The 23,150-nt window shown below is 44.0% G+C and overlaps 2 protein-coding genes across 2 annotated transcripts; both read left to right on the forward strand.

Annotated features, from left to right (window-relative positions):
- Positions 1-4,122: 4,122 nt before the first annotated feature.
- On the forward strand, positions 4,123-9,418 carry LOC129338496 (protein S100-A12-like). The gene is made up of 3 exons (XM_054992790.1): positions 4,123-4,229; positions 5,483-5,644; positions 9,163-9,418. Exons 2-3 carry the CDS (start codon positions 5,501-5,503, stop codon positions 9,334-9,336), a joined length of 318 nt encoding a protein of 105 aa, XP_054848765.1. The 5' UTR covers positions 4,123-4,229; positions 5,483-5,500; the 3' UTR covers positions 9,337-9,418.
- Positions 9,419-16,300: 6,882 nt separating this feature from the next.
- On the forward strand, positions 16,301-18,256 carry LOC129336063 (protein S100-A12-like). Its single transcript, XM_054989075.1, has 3 exons — positions 16,301-16,331; positions 17,146-17,307; positions 18,024-18,256. The coding sequence occupies exons 2-3, from the start codon at positions 17,164-17,166 to the stop codon at positions 18,195-18,197; spliced, it is 318 nt and encodes a 105-aa protein (XP_054845050.1). The 5' UTR covers positions 16,301-16,331; positions 17,146-17,163; the 3' UTR covers positions 18,198-18,256.
- The last annotated feature ends 4,894 nt before the right edge of the window (positions 18,257-23,150 follow it).

Here is a 23,150-nt window from a genome sequence, read left to right on the forward strand (position 1 = left end):
TTCCTGAGATGGTTGTCCTGTGCTTTTATGTGAATGTATGGTTGTAAGATATGGCGTCGTTTTGAACTGATGTGAAATGAGAAGTTTATCCTCTTAAACCATAGTCCTGTAGTTCCCCCAAAGGAAAAAATACTTTATTAAGAAAATCTATCTATCTATCTATCTATCTATCTATCTATCTATCTATCTATCTATCTATCTATCTATCTATCTATCTATCTATCTATCTATCTATCTATCTATCTATCTATCTTACCTATGCCCTTGAATATTGCCAACTTTTGGATCACAATATTCTGGAATTAGTAGGAATATCTGTCTGTCTATCTATCTTGAGGCTAAACATACACAGAGATCATAATCCAGATGTAGAATCCATTTCTTATATTCCCTTGAATGCTGGCAACATCTGGGTCTGAACATTCTAGAATTAGGGGACATTTTAGAATGACAATACTAGCTGCATATCTGGATTCCCCCGCTCCACACACACACACAAATGGTAATCTAATCAGTGTTCAAAAACTTAGCTAAATAGTAGAGTCCAGTAGTATCTTTAAGACTAACCAATATATCCTCTATGCATCTGACAAAGAGAGCTGTGGCTCTCGAAAGCCTATGAGACAATAAAGTTTTAAAGGTGCTACTGGATTCTCTGCTATTTTGCTACTGCAGACTAACGTGGCTAATTCCCCTGGATCTACTACAACAACTTAGCTGCTGACCATCCCTGGATTTCATGATTTTTCACCCATCAGAAATTCACAAATAATACATTAAAAATAATCCTAGTTTTCATTCAAAGACTTTAGACTGATAGGCTGATGCATGGGGTTCTTCCCCTTCTCATTTTATTGTTATCAGAACCCTGTGAGATGAGGCTTTGCTGGCTGCCTAAAGGTTATCTGTGCAGCTTCGTGAGTTGTGACTGAATGTGGATTTGAACCTGGGTATTTCCAAGCTTCTACTGTGACATTCTGACCACCAGACCACATTAGTATCAAGATCCAGCTCTTCAAATGTCTCAGGGCTGGGTGGATCTCTAATAGAGAACACTGCTGTAGTATAGTGGTCAAATGTTTGGGCTGTGAGTGAGCACTTTGCCGGTTCAACTCCCACAACTGCCATGAGCTCAGCAGGCCACCTTGGGTAAGCCACACCTCTCAGCCCCAGCTCCCCAGTTGTATCGTGGGGATAACATTCACTGCACTGAGAGGGCACACATTTGTCCAGCAGGGCTGTATATAAGCACACTTGTTGTTGTTATTATTATTATAAACAGAATATGAAGGAATACTAAGTCAAAGTGTCTCTGGGTATGTAAGGAGTGGTGACAATCCCATCCCACAACAACCCTGTCAGAAAAAAAAGGGAGAGCTGCAGTTCTAGAACCCCAGAACATCTTTTATCAGAGATGAAATATCACCTCTTGGACAGTTCAATTACTTTGCAAGGCATAGAAGAAAGTTTCTCTGCATTGAGACTTGTTAATCTCTGATGGGCAGACTACCAAGTGCTTAATATTTTATGGCCCTAAACTTAACCCTAACCCTAACCCTAACCCTAAACCCAAACCTGAAGAGAGCTGTGTTTGAACGGCAAGGTCCTGACTTACTGGTACTGTCCCTGAAGATTCTCTCTTAAGTCTAAATATATGGGATAAGCGCCAAGGGCACTTACCTTTCAGCTCAGGGAGGGGCCATGGCTCAGTGGAAGAGCATCTGGAAGAGCATCGTGGAAGGTCCCAGGTGCAATCCCTAGTGGCATCTCCGTTTGGAAGGATCAAGTAGCTGAAGACATGAAAAACCTCTCCCTGAGACCCGGGAAAGCCACTGCCAGTCTGAGCAGACAATACTGATCTTGAAGGACCCAGAATACCTGAAAGAGGAAGGGAAAGTCAGGTTGCACTTGATCTCCTGCAGCTGGTAGAAACCTTCCTCAAGATTCTTTTATCCACTCCCTGATATGAGAGAGATTTCTCTAGTCAAACATATCAGTGATTTTGGTGAGGATGTTGTATCCTCACCACAACTGGATTCCTCGAGAGGAACAAGAAATACGAAATCTGATCCTTATTTCCTGAAGGAAGTGATCTTAGAAAATAGCGTCTCATTTGTCAAGTGTGGATGGCTGGTTCTGGGGAGTTACAAAGGCCAGAGAATTAGAAAACCATGAATAAGGATGAGCTTGGTGTTGTTTACAGAGATCTGTTACTTTCAAAGGACAGTCATACACCTAAGCCTGATATACTGTTTTATTTATTTTTATTTTATTACATTTATAACCCGCTTTCCCAACAAGAATGCATTAACTGAAACATTCCAGTTATCTGGACCTATCCCTACGAAGTCCAGGTTTTACTTCTTGGACATTAAAAAAAAAATCATTGCTAATCTTTAACAGTGAAATCCTAAACGGAGATATTCCAGTAGCTCTGGGCTTAGACTGGTGTAACTCTGTTTAGGATTTCACTGTAAGATTCAGGCTCTTAAATTGCTTGAAGTTCAGAGTGGGGGAAGTAGGGTTGTACATTGGCTAACAGGTGGATTCTTTTGTACCATGTAGTGAATGTTCAAGTTATGGAAGGAGAAAGAGAAAGTGCCTACCAGGTGACTCTCCTTTATTTTAGCCCCTCCCATGGGCACTCATCACATGGTTCCCCTTGTTCAGATCTATAGGGGTTACTGTGGGCCAGGTTTATGAGGGGATTAGTCAGAAGATCAGGGAAATGGTTTCGACTCTTATGCCCTCTGCAGTTCACACTACAAACTGTGTCTAGATTGACCATCTCCTTTTCCTGTATTTCTGCATACATACAGGCTCTACCCTCCCATAAAAGGGAGAAGAGGTCCCAGGTTTGTAAGGGCATGTAGAAAGCAACTAAAGACCCCATTCTGCCCACCACCACCACCTCTGAGCACAGAATGCCCTGATGAGTCCTCCCTCTGCCAGTACTCACACTGCCTGCATACCCTTTCCTCAACAGTATGCATCTGGGTGTGCCAGTATGCATCTGGGGGTGTATGCATCTGGGAGTGCCACTGCTGTGAAACAATCATGCTCTTCTCTGGTGGCACAAGGACCTCACATGCATCTATCATGTCAATGACAGAGAGCTTTCAAGACAGCAGGGAGAGAAAGGCAGCATATATGGCGGGCTTGGGGAGGTACTAGCAGGCCGCCTCTCCTCTTTGGGTTGGGGGGGGTCTGGCTGTTCACCGGTGGCACCCCCATGTGCCTGCCTGCTGGGCCTTCAGGTCAGAGGCCACTTATCCACTTCCACAGTAAGTTGGTTGATGCCTGCGGCTGTCGGGCCCGGCAGGCTCGGGGAGGTGGTGGTGGGTTGCCTCCCCTCTTGGGGGCAAGGGGTCTGGCTGCTCGCCAGTGGCATTCTCCATGTGCCCACCTGCCAGGCCTCCCAGAGGGTACCTTCTATAAGGTATAGAAGGTGGGTGAAGTCATTGGCCACCACAGACCAAAATGACCCAGCCACTGTCTGCTAAGAAAGTACTCCAGTAAGACATGTTGGCATATGTGGACACGGGGCCTTGTACATGCAAACACATAACCCGGAGGGGCACCCTTAGAGAACCCTCAAGCCAGTCAGATACTACCCTTATACCAACCCTTTGACCCCCTGGAGGGTCACCCTTTGACAGCCCTCAGGCTGGTCGGATACTACCTTTTTACCAACCACAGATTTTAGGAGCAAGGGCAGCATAAAAAATGCACTTAATAAACTGATTAAGCTTTATCTAAGAAGATATAATTAATGTGCATTCACACTTTGTAAATTTAAACAAATTGGAAAACTACATGGTGTAGAAAAGAAGGTGATCATGAAAGATTAGAAGGACCCTATCGTTATTATTTTTTTTTTTAAGGTAGCATTTCAAAACACCATGTTGCTTCCAAGAAATGTGAAACCCTGCCTTTGAGCAACAAGGGGGTTGCCAAATTGTGACCGTGGACTTGGTAACTGGCAGAACACAACTTGCTGGAAGTTGCAAGGGGGGGCACAAGAATGCCACTTAAGGAAGAACATGTTGAAATATCTTGAGCAAGAGACTGGCAGAACAATTTCTTATTAGGGATGTAATTTGGCAAGCAAGCGAGATTTCACATCCAGTGGAGGAAGCAAGAAGGGCTATAAGAGAAGCGACCATCCTAAGGATCTTCATCACATTGTCACCTATTCTTGCTCTTCTGTTCATTGCTTGTTGACTGAGGTGAGTAAATTTAAACAAACTTGGTTAAATCTTCTTATACTGGGATTAGGATAGACCAAGATTATCAACCGTTATTAGTATCTTCTTGTATTACTCGGGAAAGTCTGTGTGTCACTTCCAACAGCCATAGGAGCACAGAGGCAAGAATTTTCATTAGAGAGGTATTTTTAAATTTTATTTATTTATTTTATCATATTTGTATTCCGCTCTCCTCGTGAACAGGCTCAGGGCGGATAACAGCATTAAGAACCTTTAAAACATTCCATACAGGCCCAGCCTCAGCCATAAGCCTGGCGGAACAACTCTATCTTACAGTCCCAGTGGAAAGATAGTAGATCCTGCCAGGCACTGGTCTTGGTAGACAGAGCGTTCCCCCAGGTAGGAGCCAGGACTGAGAAAGCTCTGGCTCTAGTCGAGGCCAGGCGGGCCTCTTTGGAGCCAGGGACTGATATCAGTTTCTTTCCTTCTGATCGGAGGGTCCTCTGGGGAATATATGGGGAGGGGCGGTCCCTCAGGCATGCTGGCCTCAGTCCACACAGGGCCTTATAGGCCAATACCAAGACCTTGAACCTGATCCGATACTCCACTGGCAACCAATTATTTTAAAAATAATACAGATGGGTATGGAACAGATGAAAACAAATGGCAACTTCCAACATTGTACAAGGAGCCCCCTCAGGTTGCTGACCTTTATCATCCTGCCAAGTAGTGAGAGGACATTTGGCACTCACATCCACCCAATACAAGGAAATGGCAATAATTCCTCCACTGTTAGGTCAAGTCAGTGTGAACAAACAGAAAAGCCTGTTTTGAAAAACTCCAGGAGTTAAATGGAATTCTGCCACCCATCTGGCTCAAATCACAAGTCTGGGGTACTTGGGGGTGAGTGGTATATTTCTCCTCATAATGACAGTGCAGAGAACTAGTTTTTAGGTGCACTGTTCATGATAAGGGACTATTTGTGAAATGATTACATTCAGATGGGGAGAGACAACAATTACCTCAGGGAACTGAAGGTGAAATGAGCAGCTGTTGCTAACCATTCCCTCATCCCACTGTCATGCCTGGTACTTAGTTTGGGCAGTTTCTGAACTGTTTCAAATATATCCCTGTGTAAATAGTGGGAAACAACTTTTGACTAACAAATGTTGCTAGTCTTGTGTATATTTTCAGTGGAGAGAGAAGAAAATGAGCTTCATGGACTTGGGTTGGGTATTCCCTCCTCCTTCCTCAACAAAACATTGTCTTCATAGGTGAGCCACTGATTCAAGATGTCTGAGACTCAACTGGAAAAATGCTGTGAATGCGTCATCAACGTTTTCCACCAATACTCGATTCGAGTGGATCATTTTGATATGCTCAGCAAGGGAGAGCTGAAGAAGCTGATTGAGGAGCAGATGCCCAACTTCCTGAAGGTGAAGTCATCATTTTCTTCTTAGAAGTGGGCCTCCTTCCTGTGATTGCTTGAGGTAGTGGTGTAATAGGCAGATGGGGCAAAGAGAGTGACAAAATTAGATTCCCTTCAACACTCCAGATTACGTCCGGGTGAAGGGGTAGGCATTGCTGCCTGCTCTATGCCTGACCCTGGCCGTGTGAGCAGAGTTGGGCATTGCCACCTGCTCCACTCCTGAACCCAGATAGGTAAAGGTTGGGTGAGCATTGTCACCTGCTCCACTCCTGATTCCAGCTGGGTGAAGTGGGGCTGCACATTGCCAATTTCTCTACTCCTGATCTCAGCTGTGTGATGGTGTGGCGTAGGCCTTGACACCTGCTTTGCTCCTGATCCCAGCTGGGTGAAGATGGGGGATGGACATAGCCACCTGCTTTGCTCCTGATCCCAGCTGAGTGAAAATGGGGGGTGGGCATTTCTACGTGCTTTGCTTCTGATCCCAGCTGGGTTAAGATGGGGGTCAAACAGTGCCACCTGGTTTGCTCCTGATCCCAGCTGGGTGAAGGTGGGGATGGGCATTGACTCCTTTCTTCTTCTGATCCCTCCTGGGTGGATGTGGAGGGGCAGGCATTGCCCTCTCTCTGCTCCTGGTCCCAGCTGGGTGAATGTGGGGGAAGGGCATTCCCCCCTCTCTGCTCCTGGTCCCAGCTGGGTGAATGTGGGGGGCAGGCATTGTCGCCTTCTCCACACATGATCTTGGCCTGGGCTTCCCACAATGGCATGCTCTTTGGAGGTCTGGCTGCCTCATCTGGGCTTCCATCCTCAGCAGCGCCCTCTAGAGGTGCACCAAGGTAGAAAGTGAGTTGTCTTGAATATGCTTAGCCTTTTATATAATAGGATCGGCTAGGATTTTTAGTGTATTCATATATTCATGTTGGAGGAGAAGGAGGAGGAATGACTGGCAGATTTATTAATCCGATACAATTCCATTGGCTTTTCTGAGCCACCTTGAACCAAAAAGGAGAAGTGGGGTATAAAAATGTAAATAAATAAATTTACACGTTCACACAAACATGCCACCAAGTAAACACCAAAGCCAGGCTTTGTTGAGAGGAAAGGAGGGCTATGCCACCTTCCAAATCAGAGATGGTGAAGTTCAGAATACCAGTTCTGGGAAGCACAATGGAGGTGGAGCAGTAGTCTGACCACATACACCTCTTTTTATGTTCTTATGAATGTAAATATATACAGTAGAGAGATCTTACGGTATTCCTAAAATTCTAGGGTTTTGCCTGTTTCTTCAAGGACTTGTGAGGAAGGAGGTAAATCTCAGGATGACGGTTCAGAGGGAAATAGGGAACCTATTTTCCAAATGGACCCTTCCTTATCCTTTCCCCTATATGTGTTTGTGTCATCAAGTTGCAATTGACTTATGTAACCTCAGCAAGTGGCTTTCAAGGCAAGGGAGAAGAAGAGGCAGTTTGACATTGCCTTACCTCTGCAGTGTCTGTCTTGGTGGTCGCCCATCCAAATATTGACCCTGCTTAGCTTCTGAGGTCTGACAAGATCAAGCTATACGAATGCCACCTTCCTTCCCTTTTTCTCCATTAAAAAACCTGTAAAATTAGCTTCATTCCCCAGTCTGTTCTACTCATCTGAGTATTTCTCCCTCTCTTTTAATACAAGATTGTGAATTAAATGAAAATGACAATAGAGTTAGGGAGGTGTGGTGACACACAAAGGCAGAACATGGAATACAGAAGGTCCCAAGTTCACTTCTGGGCATCTCCAGTTAAAAGGATCAGTAGTCGGTAACATGAAAAACCTCTAACTGAGACCATGATAGCCCCTGCCAATCTGAGCAGACAATATTGGCCTTCCTTGATGGATCCATAGTCCAGCAGCTTCATGTGTGCTGCTTTGCGTAATCATAAATCACTTCTGAAAGCACACAGGGAAGGGGTTGATAAACCTGCACAGGGGGCATCAAGTGGACCACGTTCCTGGAGATCTCTTTAGAAATCACTAGCTGTGCTGCTGCTTCAAAAGGTACCACCTTTAAAGTGTCAAGATCTCCATCAGGCATTCCTGCCAATGTAAAGCCAGCAAAGTAAAGCCTTCAGCCAAATCCAAATCCATACTGCTTGCCCCTCTTGGTGGTGGAGAGTGCCCTCAAGCCATAGCTGACTTATGACGACCTCTGGTGGGGTTTTCATGGCAAGAGACTAACAGAGGTGGTTTGCCATTGCTTGCCTCTGCAACTTTGGTCTTTGTTGGAGGTCTCCCATCCAATTGCTAACCAAGGACGGCCCTGCTTAGCTTCTGAGATCTAACGAGATCAGGCTCACCTGGGCTATCCAGGTCAGGGTATAAGTCCCTATTAAGTATGATAAAATGTAATTCTTTTTGGTATTTCATACTTTTGCTTCGTCAAATATCATCTGCTTAATTATTTACAAATACACACATAAATGGCATTAATTTTCTCTAGTGTGGTTGTACAAACAGTGTGCATTTTCAATGTATATGTTATGAGCTCTTTTTACATCTTTAAAAAAAACATTTTATTTAACAATAACATTTCAACATATTGCAAATCGTCCATCCACAGTGTTACCTAGACACATTTTTTTAAAAAAAATATTTTATTTATACTCTGCCTGTCTGACCCAAACAGATAGATTACACTGGTTCGATGTGACCAGCACGAGGTAATCCAGAAAGCTGCCATAGCAGAGTGGGAATTTGAACCTGGATCTCTCAGATAGTGCACTTTGACAGTCACTCTACATGTTACTTCTTTTACGAGTTCTGCATGGAGACAACCTGTGTTCTGTGCCGACACACATTACCTCAGGGATTGGCTTTTATTAGGAAAAGAAATGTGCAGATAGACTCAGAAATCTGCCACCGGAGGTGGGAAAACTCTTGCCTTTCTCTCAAGCTTGTTTCCCCGTGCAAAAACGTGCAGAGGAGAGACTTTTCCCCATTTCTGCTGCTCCGCATGGAGGTATTGTGTGCAGATGTGGCAGCAGAAATGGGGAAAATTTCCTTCCCCGCACCATTTTTATGTGGGGAAAAAAGCTTCAAAGAAAGGTAGGAGCTTTTCCTCCTGCACTGGCAGCTTTCTCAGGGCCAAGCTACAAGTGATGAATTACACTTGAATGGCAAGTGAACAGACTCACGTGTATTCTTCCCTGTTCACTTGCCATTCACTTGCTCTCCACTTGATCATTATGAGGTCAAGTGGAGTGCAAGTGAATGGCAAGTGAACAGGGAGGAATACACGTGAGTCTGTTCACTTGCTATTCAAGTGTAATTCATCGCCTATAGCTTGGCTCTCAGTCCATTTGAATGCTTTTTTTTAACAGAAGCCAATCCCTGAGGTGATGTGTATCTGTGCAGACCACAGGCTGTCTCTCTGATGAACTGAAGTAACATGTAGTATGACTGAGAGTCAGCCATCAAACACATTATCATGGCAAGCATCTCAAAGGAATTGGATGTCTTAACCATCTTCATAACCATCCTTTATTTTCACAGAAAAAGAAGGACCCAAAGTCTATCGATCGCATATTTGAAGAGCTTGACAAGGATAAGAGCGGGCAGATCACTTTTGAAGAATTCATGGTTTTCATGACCAGATTGTTGATTGCCTGTCATGATCACATCCACCAGAAAGAGGGGCAGGGTCATGGCCACGGTCACAGCCACTAAACACCACCTGTGAGATCAACATTTCAGGATCCTGGTTGCTGTTGCCACTGGGAGACAATAAAGATTGATCCGGTGTTCCTCAGATGGTTGTTCTGTGCTTTTATGTGAATGCCTGGTTATAAGACATGGTGTCATTGTTCTGAATTGATGTGGAATGAGAAATCTATCCTTTTAATCCGTAGTCCTGTAGTTCCCCCAAAGGAAAAATACTTTATTAATTAAGAAAATCTATCTATCTATCTATCTATCTATCTATCTATCGATCTATCTATCGATCTATCGATCGATCTATCGATCGATCGATCGGTCGGTCGGTCGGTCGGTCGGTCGGTCGGTCGGTCGGTCGGTCGGTCGGTCGGTCGGTCGGTCGGTCGGTCGGTCGGTCGGTCGGTCGGTCGGTCGGTCGGTCGGTCGGTCGGTCGGTCGGTCGGTCGGTCGATCGATCGATCTATCTATCTATCTATCTATCTATCTATCTATCTATCTATCTATCTATCTATCTATCTATCTATCTATCTATCTTACCTATGCCCTTGAATATTGCCAACTTTTGGATCACAATATTCTGGAATTAGTAGGAATATCTGTCTGTCTATCTATCTTGAGGCTAAACATACACAGAGATAATAATCCAGATGTAGAATCCATTTCTTATATTCCCTTGAATGCTGGCAACATCTAGGTCTGAAAGTTCTAGAATTAGGGGTCATTCTAGAATGACAATACTAGCTGCATATCTGGATCCCCCCCCAAAAATTGGTAATCTAATCAGTGTTCAGAAATTTAGCTAAATAGTAGAGTCCAGTAGCACCTTTAAGACTAACCAACATACCCTCTATGCATCTGATGAAGAGAGCTGTGGCTCTTGAAAGCCTATGCTACAATAAAGTTAGTTAGTTTTAAACAGGGCCGGATCGAGGGGGGCAGGGGTCGTAGTCTGCCCCCGGCACTGCCAAAGAAGGGGTGCCGGGTGCAACTGACAGCCGCCGGGAGTGCGCCAGCGGCAGCACAGGCAGCTGTGTGGCCCCCCGCGCCATTCACCTGCCCAGCAGAACAGAGAGCACACAGCAAGCTGGCTGCTCCCTCAGCCGGGCAGGCAAATGGCTCAGAGGGCTGGGAAATAGGAGACCCTTGTGGTTCTATTTATGTGCTGTTGCTTTTTCGGGGGAGCTCTCTTTGTTAGCTAATATAACCTCCAAATGTGGCCTGGTGTTATTCCAGGATTACAAATGATCTCCAGACAACATAAATCAGCTCCCTTGGAGAAAATGGCAGGTTTAGTGGGTGGGCTTCATGGGATTATATTAGGGTTGGACAGAAAAAACTAGGTACTAAATATCAGAGGTCAGAAGAAAAATGCTTATAATAGCAATTTACACAATGATATATTTACCAATTTATTAAAAAACCCATTACACTATGATAAGATATGTACAATGAGGAATTGACAAGCTACAAAGACATAAAACAAACAAAAAAAATGAGTACATTAGAATATATCCCCCAAAGATTTTTTTCTGTTCATTAGAGGTTCTTATACTTTTGTATTTTGGGATTTTTTTGGATTATTATTAGGGTTGCCAGGTCTCCTAAGCAGCAGTTGTTAAAGGTAGGGTTGCCAGTTCCCCACTAGGGGCAGAGGATTCCTCACTCCCACACTCCACCATGCTGCCCACCTGGCTTGTGGGGAGAAACACACTCTCAGGGGCACACTCCCGGGCAGTGCAGTGAGCTCCCATGGGCCCATTCTGAGCCAAATTAGGCCACTGTGGATAACAGGAGCACTCCTGCTCTCTGCAGCAACCTGATTTGGGCTGATTTGGGCCCAAATTGGGCTGGATTGGGCTGCTGTGGAGCACAGCAGCACTCCCGTACTTCACTGCAGCCCAATGCAGGCCTGATCAAGCCTGATTTGGCCTCCTGCGGAGCTCAGGAGTGCCCCAGGGGACGGCTGTGGCCCACACAATGACATCACTTTCCAGAAGTGACATCATTGTAAGGGCCAGGAGCATGCGTGTTTTTTGTGCATGCGAAGATGGAGGGAGGAGGTAAGTGCTGGGTCTCCCACCTCCCAGTGGGAGGTCAGTGGGACCCAGCAACCCTAGGGAGGGGTGATACTCACAATTATATTATTATTTCGGCATCAGCCTGTTTGATGCCAAAATTGGCCCCACGCGAGCTCAAGAGCAGTCACATGGCCAGCGTGATGATGTTTCTTCTGGGGAAACCCTACTTTACATCCCCACTGAACTGCCTCTCCAGGCTCCACCCCAATTCTCCAGAATTCCACAGTCCTGAGTTGGGGCAGCTGCTGGGGCCCATAGCTTCTCAGGGGGCTCACTACAGCTGATCCACCCACCCACCCACCCACATGTTTCCCTTGCTGCCTTTCCCACCCTGCTGTCTTGCAGGCTCTCTGCCATTGACATTCTAGATGCATGTGAGGTCCTTGTGCCACCAGAGAAGAGCATGATTGTTTCACAGCGGTGGCACTCCCAGATGCATACACCCCCAGATGCATACTGGCACTCCCAGATGCATACTGTTGAGGAAAGGGTGTGCAGGCCGTGTAAGTGATTCTCTGTACAGGCAGAGGGAGGACTCATCAGGGCATTCTGTGCTCAGAGGTGGGGGTGGTGGGCTTTCTACCTGCCCCTACAAACCTGGGACCTCTTCTCCCTTTTATGGGAGGGTAGATCCTGTATGTATGCAGAAATACAGGAAAAGGAGATGGTCAATCTGGGCACAGTTTGTAGTGTGAACTGCAGAGGGCATAAGAGTCGAAACCATTTCCCTGATCTTCTGACTAATCCCCTCATAAACCTGGCCCACAGTAACCCCATATGTGGATTAGTGGTTTTGTACATCACCCTATAGATGTGAAGAAGGGGCACCAGCTGATGAATGCCCATGGGAGGGGCTAAAATAAAGGAGAGTCACGTGGTAGGAATTGTGAATTATAGCAAAAGTGCTTTCTCTTTCTCCCTCCATAACTTGAACATTCACTGCACGATACAGAAGAATCCACCTGTTAGCTAATGTAAAACTCTACTTCCCCCCATTCTAAACTTCAAGCAATTTAAGAGAGGAGCTTGAAACTTACAGTGAAATCCTAAACAGAGTTACTCCAGTCTAAGCCCAGGGCTACTGGAGTATCTCTACTTAGGATTTCACTGTTAAAGATTAGCAATGATTTTTTTTAATGTCCAAGAAGTAAAATTTGGAATTTGTAGGGATAGGTCTAGATGAACGGAACGTTTCAGTTAAAGGGGGATTCCACAGGATCGATTTTGATCAGACTTTCTAAGCAGTCATGCTGCAGTAGAGTTGTACGAATCCATTACTCCCCGATTCCACATTAAGGCTTTTGTTTCGCATTGACATTTCATTTCATCATGCTCCAAGTCCATCGTGCAGAATTTGCCAGGATAAAAATCGATTCCTCATTGCTTTTTCTGGGGGAAGTGTTGAGAGACATGCATCTTCTTCATTTCTAATCCCCCCCACCCCAAAAAATTGCTACATATAAACATTGCATCAAACAAACACATTTGATAGGTCAGAGCATTTCCCACCGGTATCGTGGAATGAGTATTGGTTATTGAGATTTGGAGGGAGAATTGTTACCGATGACCCTGCTTTCCCTCTGCCTCAGAAGCTATCAGCTGTCAGCGAGCAACAAGTAACAAATTTGGCACGTTGAAAAATGGACCCATTATTGGTCAACTGTCATTACATGACACAGGATATGTTTCTGCATAGACTTGTAGAAACTTTGCAACATTTTTTATAATTTAAAAAAAAAAAACAAGAGGGGAATGGAAAGGTGTGGCTTAGAAAACATGATTGGCCAATCAAATTAAGTTGATTCGAAGGGCGAGAGAAAAGGGCAAGGGTGGGGAGAACAGCAGATAAATAATTTCGCATTATTAAAATCCCTAATCTGCTGCGAATGGACAAATAAGTCGGGGGGAAAGCAGGATGGGGAAAAAAATGGACAAAACCTGCAGTGACGTCGAAGCTGCTGCTAGGATTGCCATCCCATTGTGGAAACACAAACAAAAATCGAGGTCATTTGGAAGCTGAACAGCAGAAAACCAGTACTGTAGAATCATCCAAATAGGAGTAACTGTAATACATTCTTGTGGGGAACGGGGGTTATAAATTTAATAAAATAAAAATAAATGAATCAATAAATTTAAAGTAAAAATAAATAAATAAATTAACTGGAGAGCCAGTTTGGTGTAGTATTTAAGAGCGCAGGACTCTAATCCAGAGAGCCAGGTTTGATTCCCCACTCCTCCGCTTGAAGCCAGCTGGGTGACCATGGGTCAGCCACAGCTTCTAGGAGCTCTCTCAGCCCCACCCACCTCAGAGGGTGATTGTTGTTGTGGGCATAATATGACATACTTTGTAAATGGCTCTGACTGGGCATAAAGTTGTCCTGAAGGGTGGTATATAAATCAAATGTTGTTGTTATTGTTGTTGTTATTGTTATTGTTAATAAATATCAGGCATAAGGATATGACTGTCCTTTGAAAGAAACCGGTCTCTGTAAACAACACCAAGCGCATCCTTATTCATTCTGTTTTCTAATTCTCTGCCCTTTGTAACTCCCCAGAACCAGCCATCCACACTTGACAAATGAGACGCTATTTTCTAAGACCACTTCCTTCAGGAAATAAGGATCAGATTTCATATTTCTTGTTCCTCTTGAGGAATCCAGTTGTGGTGAGGATACAACATCCTCACCAAAATCACTGATATTTTTGACTAGAGAAATCCCTCTTGCATCAGGGAGTGGATAAAAGAATCTTGAGGAAGGTTTCTACCAGCTGCAGGAGATCAAGTGCAACCTGACTTTCCCTTCCTCTTTCAGGTATTCTGGGTCCTTCAAGATCAGTATTGTCTGTTCAGACTGGCAGTGGCTTTCCCGGGTCTCAGGGAGAGGTTTTTCATGTCTTCAGCTACTTGATCCTTCCAAACGGAGATGCCAGTAGGGATTGCACCTGGGACCTTCCACATGCCAAGCAGATGCTCTTCCACTGAGCCATGGCCCCTCCCTGAGCTGAAAGGTAAGTGCCCTTGGTGCTTATCCCATATATTTAGACTTAAGAGAGAATCTTTAGGGACAGTACCAGTAAGTCAGGACCTTGCCATTCAAACACAGCTCTCTTCAGGTTTGGGTTTAGGTTAGGGTTAGGGTTAAGTTTAGGGCCATAAAATATTAAGCACTTTGGCTGTCTGCCCATCAGAGATTAACAAGTCTCAAAGCAGAGAACTTTTTTCTATGCTGTGCAAAGAAATACTAAGAGCTATTACTTCATCTCTGATAAAAGAGGTTCTGGAGTTCTAGGATTGCAGGCCTCCCTTTTTTCTGGCAGGGTTGTTGTGGGATTGGGATTGTCACCACTCCTTACACGCCCAGAGGCACTTTGACTTAGTATTCCTTCATATTGTGTTTATTATAATAATAACAACAAGTGCGCTTATATACAGCCCTGCTGGACAAACGAGTCCCCTCTCAGAGTAGTGAATATTATCCCCACAATATTATTCCCGCTTCTCTGAGTGCCCACTTAGAGCAGTGAATGTTATCTTCACAATACAACTGGGGAGATGGGGCTGAGAGGTGTGGCTTACCCAAGGCGGCCTGCTGAGCTCATGGCAGTTGTAGGAGTGCTGAGTTACAGGGAGGGTCAGCAGCTAAGTTGTTGTTGTAGATCCAGAGGAATTAGCCCTGTTAGTCCGCAGTAGAAAAATAGTAGAAGGTCCAGTAGCTCCTTTAAAAACAGGGCTGGATCTAGGTTTCCCGGTGCCCAGGACAACCCAAGTCCAGCCGCCCTTGCATGCGCACACAGTGTGCATGCGCTCCTGGTGCTGTGCAATGACGTCGCTTTGTGGCAGGCGGGTGGGCGAGTGCACGGAAACAATGCATTGAAGTATGAACTGCTGCACACACCTTTGTTGAAGAAGAAACCTACAAACATCCAGTTTTTCTCACTAGAGAAGTTGAAGTTTCTGCTTCCAGTACGAATTTTCCTATGCTTGGATTTTCCATATGCTTGGAATGTATTCTTGCACTTGCTAAATTGGTGGCTTATGTATGATGCTTTTGTTAACTGATTTCTCTAATTGATTGTCTTATTGAGTTTCTGATGACTTACCTTGCATATATTTAGCACTTAGCACTTTGCTCTTTGATAAGTATTAAATTTTTATCTCAATACAGTCTCACCCCCGGAGACCCTTGTGGTCCTATTTATGTGCGGTCACATTTGGAGGTTGGCAAGCCTATCCTACCATCATATGTTCTATGTGTATTTTTGTTACTGTTATCTCTCTCACTCTCCCCAAAGTCCAAACCCTGCAGCAATACCCCATTAACTTTGTTCTAAGTACCTGAGGTAGGGTATCCCCCCACTTTAACCCAGCTGGGATTAGCAGCAGAGAAGGTGACAATACCCACCCCCTTCACCCAGCTGGGATCAGGAGCAGATGGCAATGTGCACACTCCTTCACCCGGCTAGCGTGCTCACACTTGGTAAACTTAAAGAAACTTGGAAACTACATGGTGTAGAAGAGAAGGTAATCATGAGAGATTAGAAGAATCCCTTATTATTATTTTTTAAAAAGGTACATGATTAGAATTTCAAAACCTCATGTTGCTTCCAAGAAATGTGGGCCCCACCTTTGAACAATAAGGAGGTTGCCAAATAGAGATTGGGACCATGGTCTTGGCAACTGGCTGACCACAACTTGCTGGAAGTTGCAAGGGAGGGGCACAAGGAGGCCACTTGAGGAAGAACATACTGGAATATCTTGAGCAAGTGACTGACAGAACAATTGCTTATTGGGGATGTAATTTGGCAAGCAAGCGAGTTTTCACATCCAGTGGAGGAAGCAAGGAGGACTATAATAGAAGCGACCATCCTAAGGATATTCACCACATCGTCACCTATTCTTCCTCTTCTATTCATTGCTTGTTGACTGAGGTGAGTAAATTTAAACAAACTTGGTTGAATCCTCTTATATTAGGATTTGGATAGACCGAGATTATCAACTGTTATCAGTATCTTCTTGCATTACTCGGGAATGTCTGTGTGTCACTTCAAACAGCCATAGAAGCACAGAGGCAAGAATTTTCATTAGAGAGGGTTTTTTTTAAAGTAAGACAGATAGGTATGGAACAAATGAAAATAAATGGTAACTTCCGACAGTGTACAAGGAACCCCCTCAGGTTGCTGATCTTTATCATCCTGACAAGTAATGAGAGGACATTTAGCACTCATGTCCACCCAATACAAGGAAATGGAAATAATTCTTCTACTATTGGGTCAGTGAGAAAAACCACAAAAACCTGTTTTGAAAAAACTCCCGGAGTTAAATGGAATTCTGCCACCCATCTGGATGAAATCACAAGTCGGGGGTACTTGGGGGTGAGTGGTATATTTCTCCTCATAATGACAGTGCAGAGAACTAGTTTTAGGTGTAGTGATCATGATAAGGGACTATTTGTGAAATGATTACATTCAGATGGGGAGAGACAACTATTACCTCAGGGAACTGAATGTGAAATGAGCAGCTGTTGCTAACCATTCTCTCATCCCACTGTCATGTCTGGTACTTAGGTTTGGCAGTTTGTGAACTGTTTCAAATATATCCCTGTGTAAATAGTGGGAAACTACTTTTGACTTACAAATGTTGCTAATCTTGTGTATATTTTCAGTGGAGAGAGAAGAAAATGAGCTTCATGGACTTGGGTTGGGTATTCCCTTCTCTTTCCTCAACAAAACATTGTCTTCATAGGTGATCCACTGACTCAAGATGTCTGAGACTCAGCTGGAAAAATGCTGTGAATGCATCATCAATGTTTTCCACCAATACTCGATTCGAGTGGATCATTTCGATATGCTCAGCAAGGGAGAGCTGAAGAAGATGATCAAGGAGCAGATGCCCAACTTCCTGAAGGTGAGGTACTCATTTTCTTATTAGAAGTAGGCCTCCTTCCTCAGATTGCTAGAGGTTGGCTTTCATCTTGAGATTGCTTGAGGTAGTGGTGGAATGGGCAGATGGGGCAAAGACGGAGACATAATTAGATTCCCTTCACCACTCCTGATCATGGCCGGGTGAAGGGATAGGCATTGCTGCCTGCTCTATGCCTGATGGTTTGTCAGCATGGACACAAACCATGCTCTGTGCCGACACACATTACCTCGGGGATTGGCTTCTATTTTTTTTTAAATGTGCAGATTGACTCAGAAATCAGCCACCAGGGGTAGGAAAACTCCTGCCTTTCTCTCAGGCTCCTTTCCCTGTGCAAAAACATGCAGAGGGGAGACCTTTCCCCATTTCTGCTGCTCTGCATGGAGGTAATCTGAGCAGACATGGCAGCAGAAAGGGGGAAACTTTCCTTCCCCACATTTTGTGTGGGGGAAAAAAGCTTCAGGGAAAGGTAGGAGCTTTTCCTCCTGCACTGGCAGCTCTCTCAGTCCATTTGGATGACTTTTTTTTTAACAGAAGCCCAAGGTGATGTGTATCTGTGCAGAGCACAGGCTGTCTCTCAGAGGAACTGAAGTCACATGTAGAATGACTGAGAGTCAGCCATCAAACACAGTATCATGGCAAGTATCTCAAGGGAATTCGATGTCCTAACCATCTTCATAACCATCTTTTAATTTTCACAGAAAAAGAAGGACCAAAAGTCTGTTGATCAAATATTTGAACAGCTTGACAAGGACAAGAGCGGGCAGATCACTTTTGAAGAATTCATGGCTTGCATTACCAAATTGTTGATTGCCTGTCATGATCACATCCACAAGAAAGAGGGGCAGGGTCATGGCCACGGTCACAGCCACTAAACACCACCTGTGAGGTCAACATTTCAGGATCCTGGTTGCTGTTGCCACTGGGAGACAATAAAGATTGATCTGGTGTTCCTGAGATGGTTGTTCTGTGCTTTTATGTGAATGTCTGGTTGTAAGACATGGTGTCATTGTTCTGAATTGATTTGGCATCAGACCCTTTAAAAAGGTTACTGAAAGAAATCTATCCTTTTAATCCATAGTCCTGTAGTTCCCCCAAAGGAAAAATACTTTATTAATTAAGAAAATCTATCTATCTATCTATCTATCTATCTATCTATCTATCTATCTATCTATCTATCTATCTATCTATCTATCTATCTATCTATCTATCTATCTATCTATCTATCTATCTATCTATCTATCTATCTATCTATCTATCTCCTTGAATATTGCCAACGTTTGTATCAAAATATTCTGGAATTAGTAGGAATATATCTCTGTCTATCTATCTTGAGGCTAAACATACACAGAGACCATAATGCAGATGTAGAATCCATTTCTTATATTCCCTTGTTTGCTGGCAACACCTGGCTCTGAACATTCTAGAATTAGGGGACATTCTAGAATGATAATACTAGCTGCATATCTGGATCCCCCCCAAAAAATTGGTAATCTAATCAGTGTTCAAAAACGTAGCTAAATAGTAGAGTGCAGTAGTACCTAACCAACATACCCTCTATGCATCTGACAAAGAGAGCTGTGGCTCTCTAAAGCCTATATTACTATATAATTGAGTAAGCAACTCACTTTATACCCTGGTGCACCACCAGAGTGTGCTGCCATAGAGAGAAGCCTAGGCAAGGAGCCATGTCCCTCCACAAAACATGCCACAGTGGGAAGATGAGGCTGGGACCAGGATGGGAGAAGGTGGCAATGCCCACCTACAGCCAGCTGGTATTAGGAGCAGAGATGGAGGCAATACCCACTCCCACCATAACACAGCTGGCATTAGGAGTGGAGCAGGTGGCAATACCCACCCGCTGCCTTAACACAGCAGGTTTTAGAAGTGGAGTAGGTGGCAATGCCCACCCCAAACCTTAACACAGCTGAGATCAGGAGCAGATCAGATGGCAATGCCTGCCCTTCTACAATCGACTAGGATCAGAGTTGGAGCAAGTGACAATGTCCCTGTGCCTTAACCCAGTTGGTATCAGCAGCAGACCAGGTAGCAATGCTCACCCCCTTTCAACCAGTTGGGATCAGGAGTTGAGCAGTTGACAATGCCCACCATACACCTTAACCCAGCTGGTAATAGGAACAGAGCAGGTGGCAATGCCCACCCCCACCTTAACTTATAAGGAGCGGAGCAGATGGCAATGCCCACCTACTGCCTTAACACTGCAGGTATTAGAAGCGGAGAAGGTGGCAATGCTCACCCCCCCAACTTATTGCAGCTGAGATCAAGAGCAGATCAGATGGCAATGCCCACCCTCCTACACCCAACTAGGATCAGGGAGCAAGTGACAATGTCCCTGCGCCTTAACCCAGCTGGTATTATGAGTGGAGGAGGTGGCAATGCCCTATATGAAACTCCAGGATAGGAATAGCTATTTGCCTGTTAATCATGATCCAACTAAATGCATAGTGGAATTGGTAAAAATAGTTTTGGATGGGGATTACTGATGGGCGAAATTATATAACAAATGTATAGATCTTTAATGAATATAGCACCCAGGGTCCCCTTATTTTACGTCTTACCTAAAATCCACAAGGTTTTTTTTCCTCCCCCTGGCCAACCAATTGTGTCAGGATGTGATTCAGTGTTAGACCCTTTGGCAATTTATATAGACACTTTCCTGTAACCCTTTGTGGTAAGAACATCAGCCTTTGTTAAAGATACAGGCGCCTTTATACAAGAAATTGAAGGGATGGCAATGAATTTGGACTACACTTTCATTACTATGGATGTTGCCTCCCTATATCCGTCCATCCCCCATGAGGGAGCTAGGAGGATAATTGAGACAGTTTTATACCAACAAGAACAGCAGGTTCCTGCTACCCTGTTTTTGCTTCAACTGGTGGTGATGGAGTGTGCCGCTGCCCCCAGCATTGCCAACTTATATATGGCAGACCTGGAATCCAGATTAATTTTGTCACCATCTGCAAACCCTTTTTTTGGAAGGATTAGAACATACAGAAGATTTATAAATGATTTATACATTTTGTTTCAGGGGAAAGAACAGGTAGAGCCCTTTATACTTTCGATGAACAAATTGGACAACAATATTAAATTCACTGCCAAATTCAATATGGATTGTATTAGTTTTCTAGATATAGTCACTTATCACACTGAGCACAACACCCTTGGCGTGAGATCCTTTAAAAAGGTTACTGATAAAAATTCTTATTTGGACTATTAATCTTTTCACCCCTGTCATCTGAAGGAAAATATCCCGTACGGGCAGATGTTGAGACTTAAATGGAAATCATCCTCTCGGACGGACTACAGAAGGGAGAGTAGGAGAATGGAGAAAGGCTTTTTTGGATAGAGGATATCCCCCTGTAGTGGTGAGAGAGGCTAAGAATAGGGTGGACAGGACATCCAGAAAAGATTTGTTTCATCGAGGTAATACTGAAACCCCTGAAACTATTCATTGCTCCTTGGAACACACACCATTGACTAATGATACAAAAGGGATTGTGAATAAACACTGGCATCTTGTCTCTCACATTACTGGATGCCAGACACCTCCTAGAATTGGATTCAGATGCACCAGAAACTTAAAGGACCTTCCGGTGCACACTAAACATATGGATAGGGTAGGGGCGAGTGGTTTACCAAAAGGACACTTGCATGCGGCCACTGCCTGGTATGCCCCCTAGTCTGGCAACACAATGAGTTACAAGTAGGTAGTAAGCTTACCAAGATCTGTCTTTCTCATTACTCTACCTGCCAAACAGAATCTGTGGTCTACTTAATAAGTTGCTCATGTAATAAACTGTACATTGGGAGCACTACTCGACCTGTTCAAACCCGAATATTGGAGCACATTTCCAGAATTAGGAATCGGGTTATGGAGGCACCCTTAACGGAGCATTTCATTAGTCATCACATAAAAGAAATTGAATTCAAGTTTACTATCCTGTTTGTGTTACCAAGAGAATCTCAAGCATCAAAACAAAGGGACCTTTTGAGACGGGAAGCGGAGTGGATTAATAAATTGGGAATTTTACCTCCGCAGGGTCTAAACTTAGACTTGAACCTATCCTGTTTCTTGGGATAAATTAGATATCATGTTGTGAATACGAATACATTGTGGCGATAATTGTTGTAAGTACTGCTTTAAATTGTATATGGCTGTAATGTATTTAAGGAAATGTGGGGTGTGGTGATTACACTGACTGCATTGAGTGCGCTGAATTGTATGTCCCTGAGAGTTACTCCATTGATCCTTTGGTGAGTCATTGGTTTGAGGTAATACAGAATAACCTGATAATTTATTGTTAAATGAAGACTGAAGCTGTTGCATTTTTGAAGGTTTTGTATTTATTTATTTATAGAAAACGGGTTGTATGGTGGTCTTTTGATTGGCCCCTGAGGAAGTGGATATCACACGAAACAAGCAGATTTTGCTGGCCACTTGTAGGGCGTGGAGACCCCTTCGGGGGACCCATCACGTCTTCAGTGTTCCACCTACCTGGAGAAAAAAAATGTCAAGAATTTCTACAAAATTGCAACTGAATACAAAGGGATTTTTGCCTTCAGCACATAGATTCTTTGCAGAAGAAAAAATGATTTGTGTCTTCAGCAGAAAAGAATTGTTGCAGGAGAATATTGTGAGAACTTTCCAGCATTTCATTGGGTCATAGAGACTCTGTCCCCTTGGGACGCTGGTAAACTGATTATTTCCTTGTATGGTATATTGAATAATGAGTGATTTAGAGGCTTGCCTTTATGAATAATATTGAAAGACAAAGTATTTTTGCATTAATTTTTGCATTTAGAATTAATTGAATATATTGCTATTGTTTTCTTTCAAACAATTTCCCTTGTGTGGGTTCCACGTGGTTTGCTGCCTGGATCTACAATGGCTGCTGACCCTCCCTGAACATTACAGATTTCATGATTTTTCACCCATCAGATATTCACAAATAATACATTAAAAATAATCCTAGTTTTCATTCAAAGACTTTAGGCTGATAGGCTGGGGCATGGGGTTCTTCCCTTTCTCATTTTATTGTTGTCATAACCCTGTGAGATGAGGCTATGCTGGCTGCCTAAAGGTTATCTCTGGAGCATCTTGACTGAACAGGGATTTGAAGCTGGCTCTCCCAGATTCTACTGTGACATTCTGACCACCACACCACATTGGCATCAAGAGATCCAGTTCTTCAAATATTTCGGGGTTGGGGTGGATCTCTAACAGAGAACACTACTTTGGTATAGTGGTCAAATGGTTGGGCTGTGAGTCAGCACTCTGCTGGTTCAACTCCCACAACTGCCATGAGCTGAGCAGGCTGCCTTGGGTAAGCCACTCCTCTCAGCCCCAGCTCCCCAGTTGTACTGTGGGGATAATACTGCTCTGAGTTGAATCGGAGTGCTGGGATGCAGTGAGTACATGAAAATATTATGCCATACAATACTTGTTATGTTTATGAACTCGACAGATTTCTTACATAATACTCATTGCTCTGTATTGAGACTTGTTAATCTTTGATGGGCAGACTGTCAAAGTGCTTAATATTTTATGGCCCCAAACCCAAACCCAAACCCAAACCCAAACCAAACCCAAACCCAAACCCAAACCCAAACCCAGAGAGAGCTGTGTTTGAATGACAAGGTCCTGACTTTCTGGTACCGTCTCCAAAGATTCTCCCTTAAATCTAAATGTATGGGACTAGCAATTAAGCCCATTGTGGGGAGAACAATACAATGGGCTCTAGAAAGGGGAAGGTAGGCAGGCAGGCATTCACTCCTTCTCCATCACTGATCCCAGCTGGTGTAGG

The sequence above is a fragment of the Eublepharis macularius genome, chromosome 1 (genome assembly GCF_028583425.1).
Source record: "Eublepharis macularius isolate TG4126 chromosome 1, MPM_Emac_v1.0, whole genome shotgun sequence".
Classification (NCBI taxonomy): domain Eukaryota; kingdom Metazoa; phylum Chordata; class Lepidosauria; order Squamata; family Eublepharidae; genus Eublepharis; species Eublepharis macularius.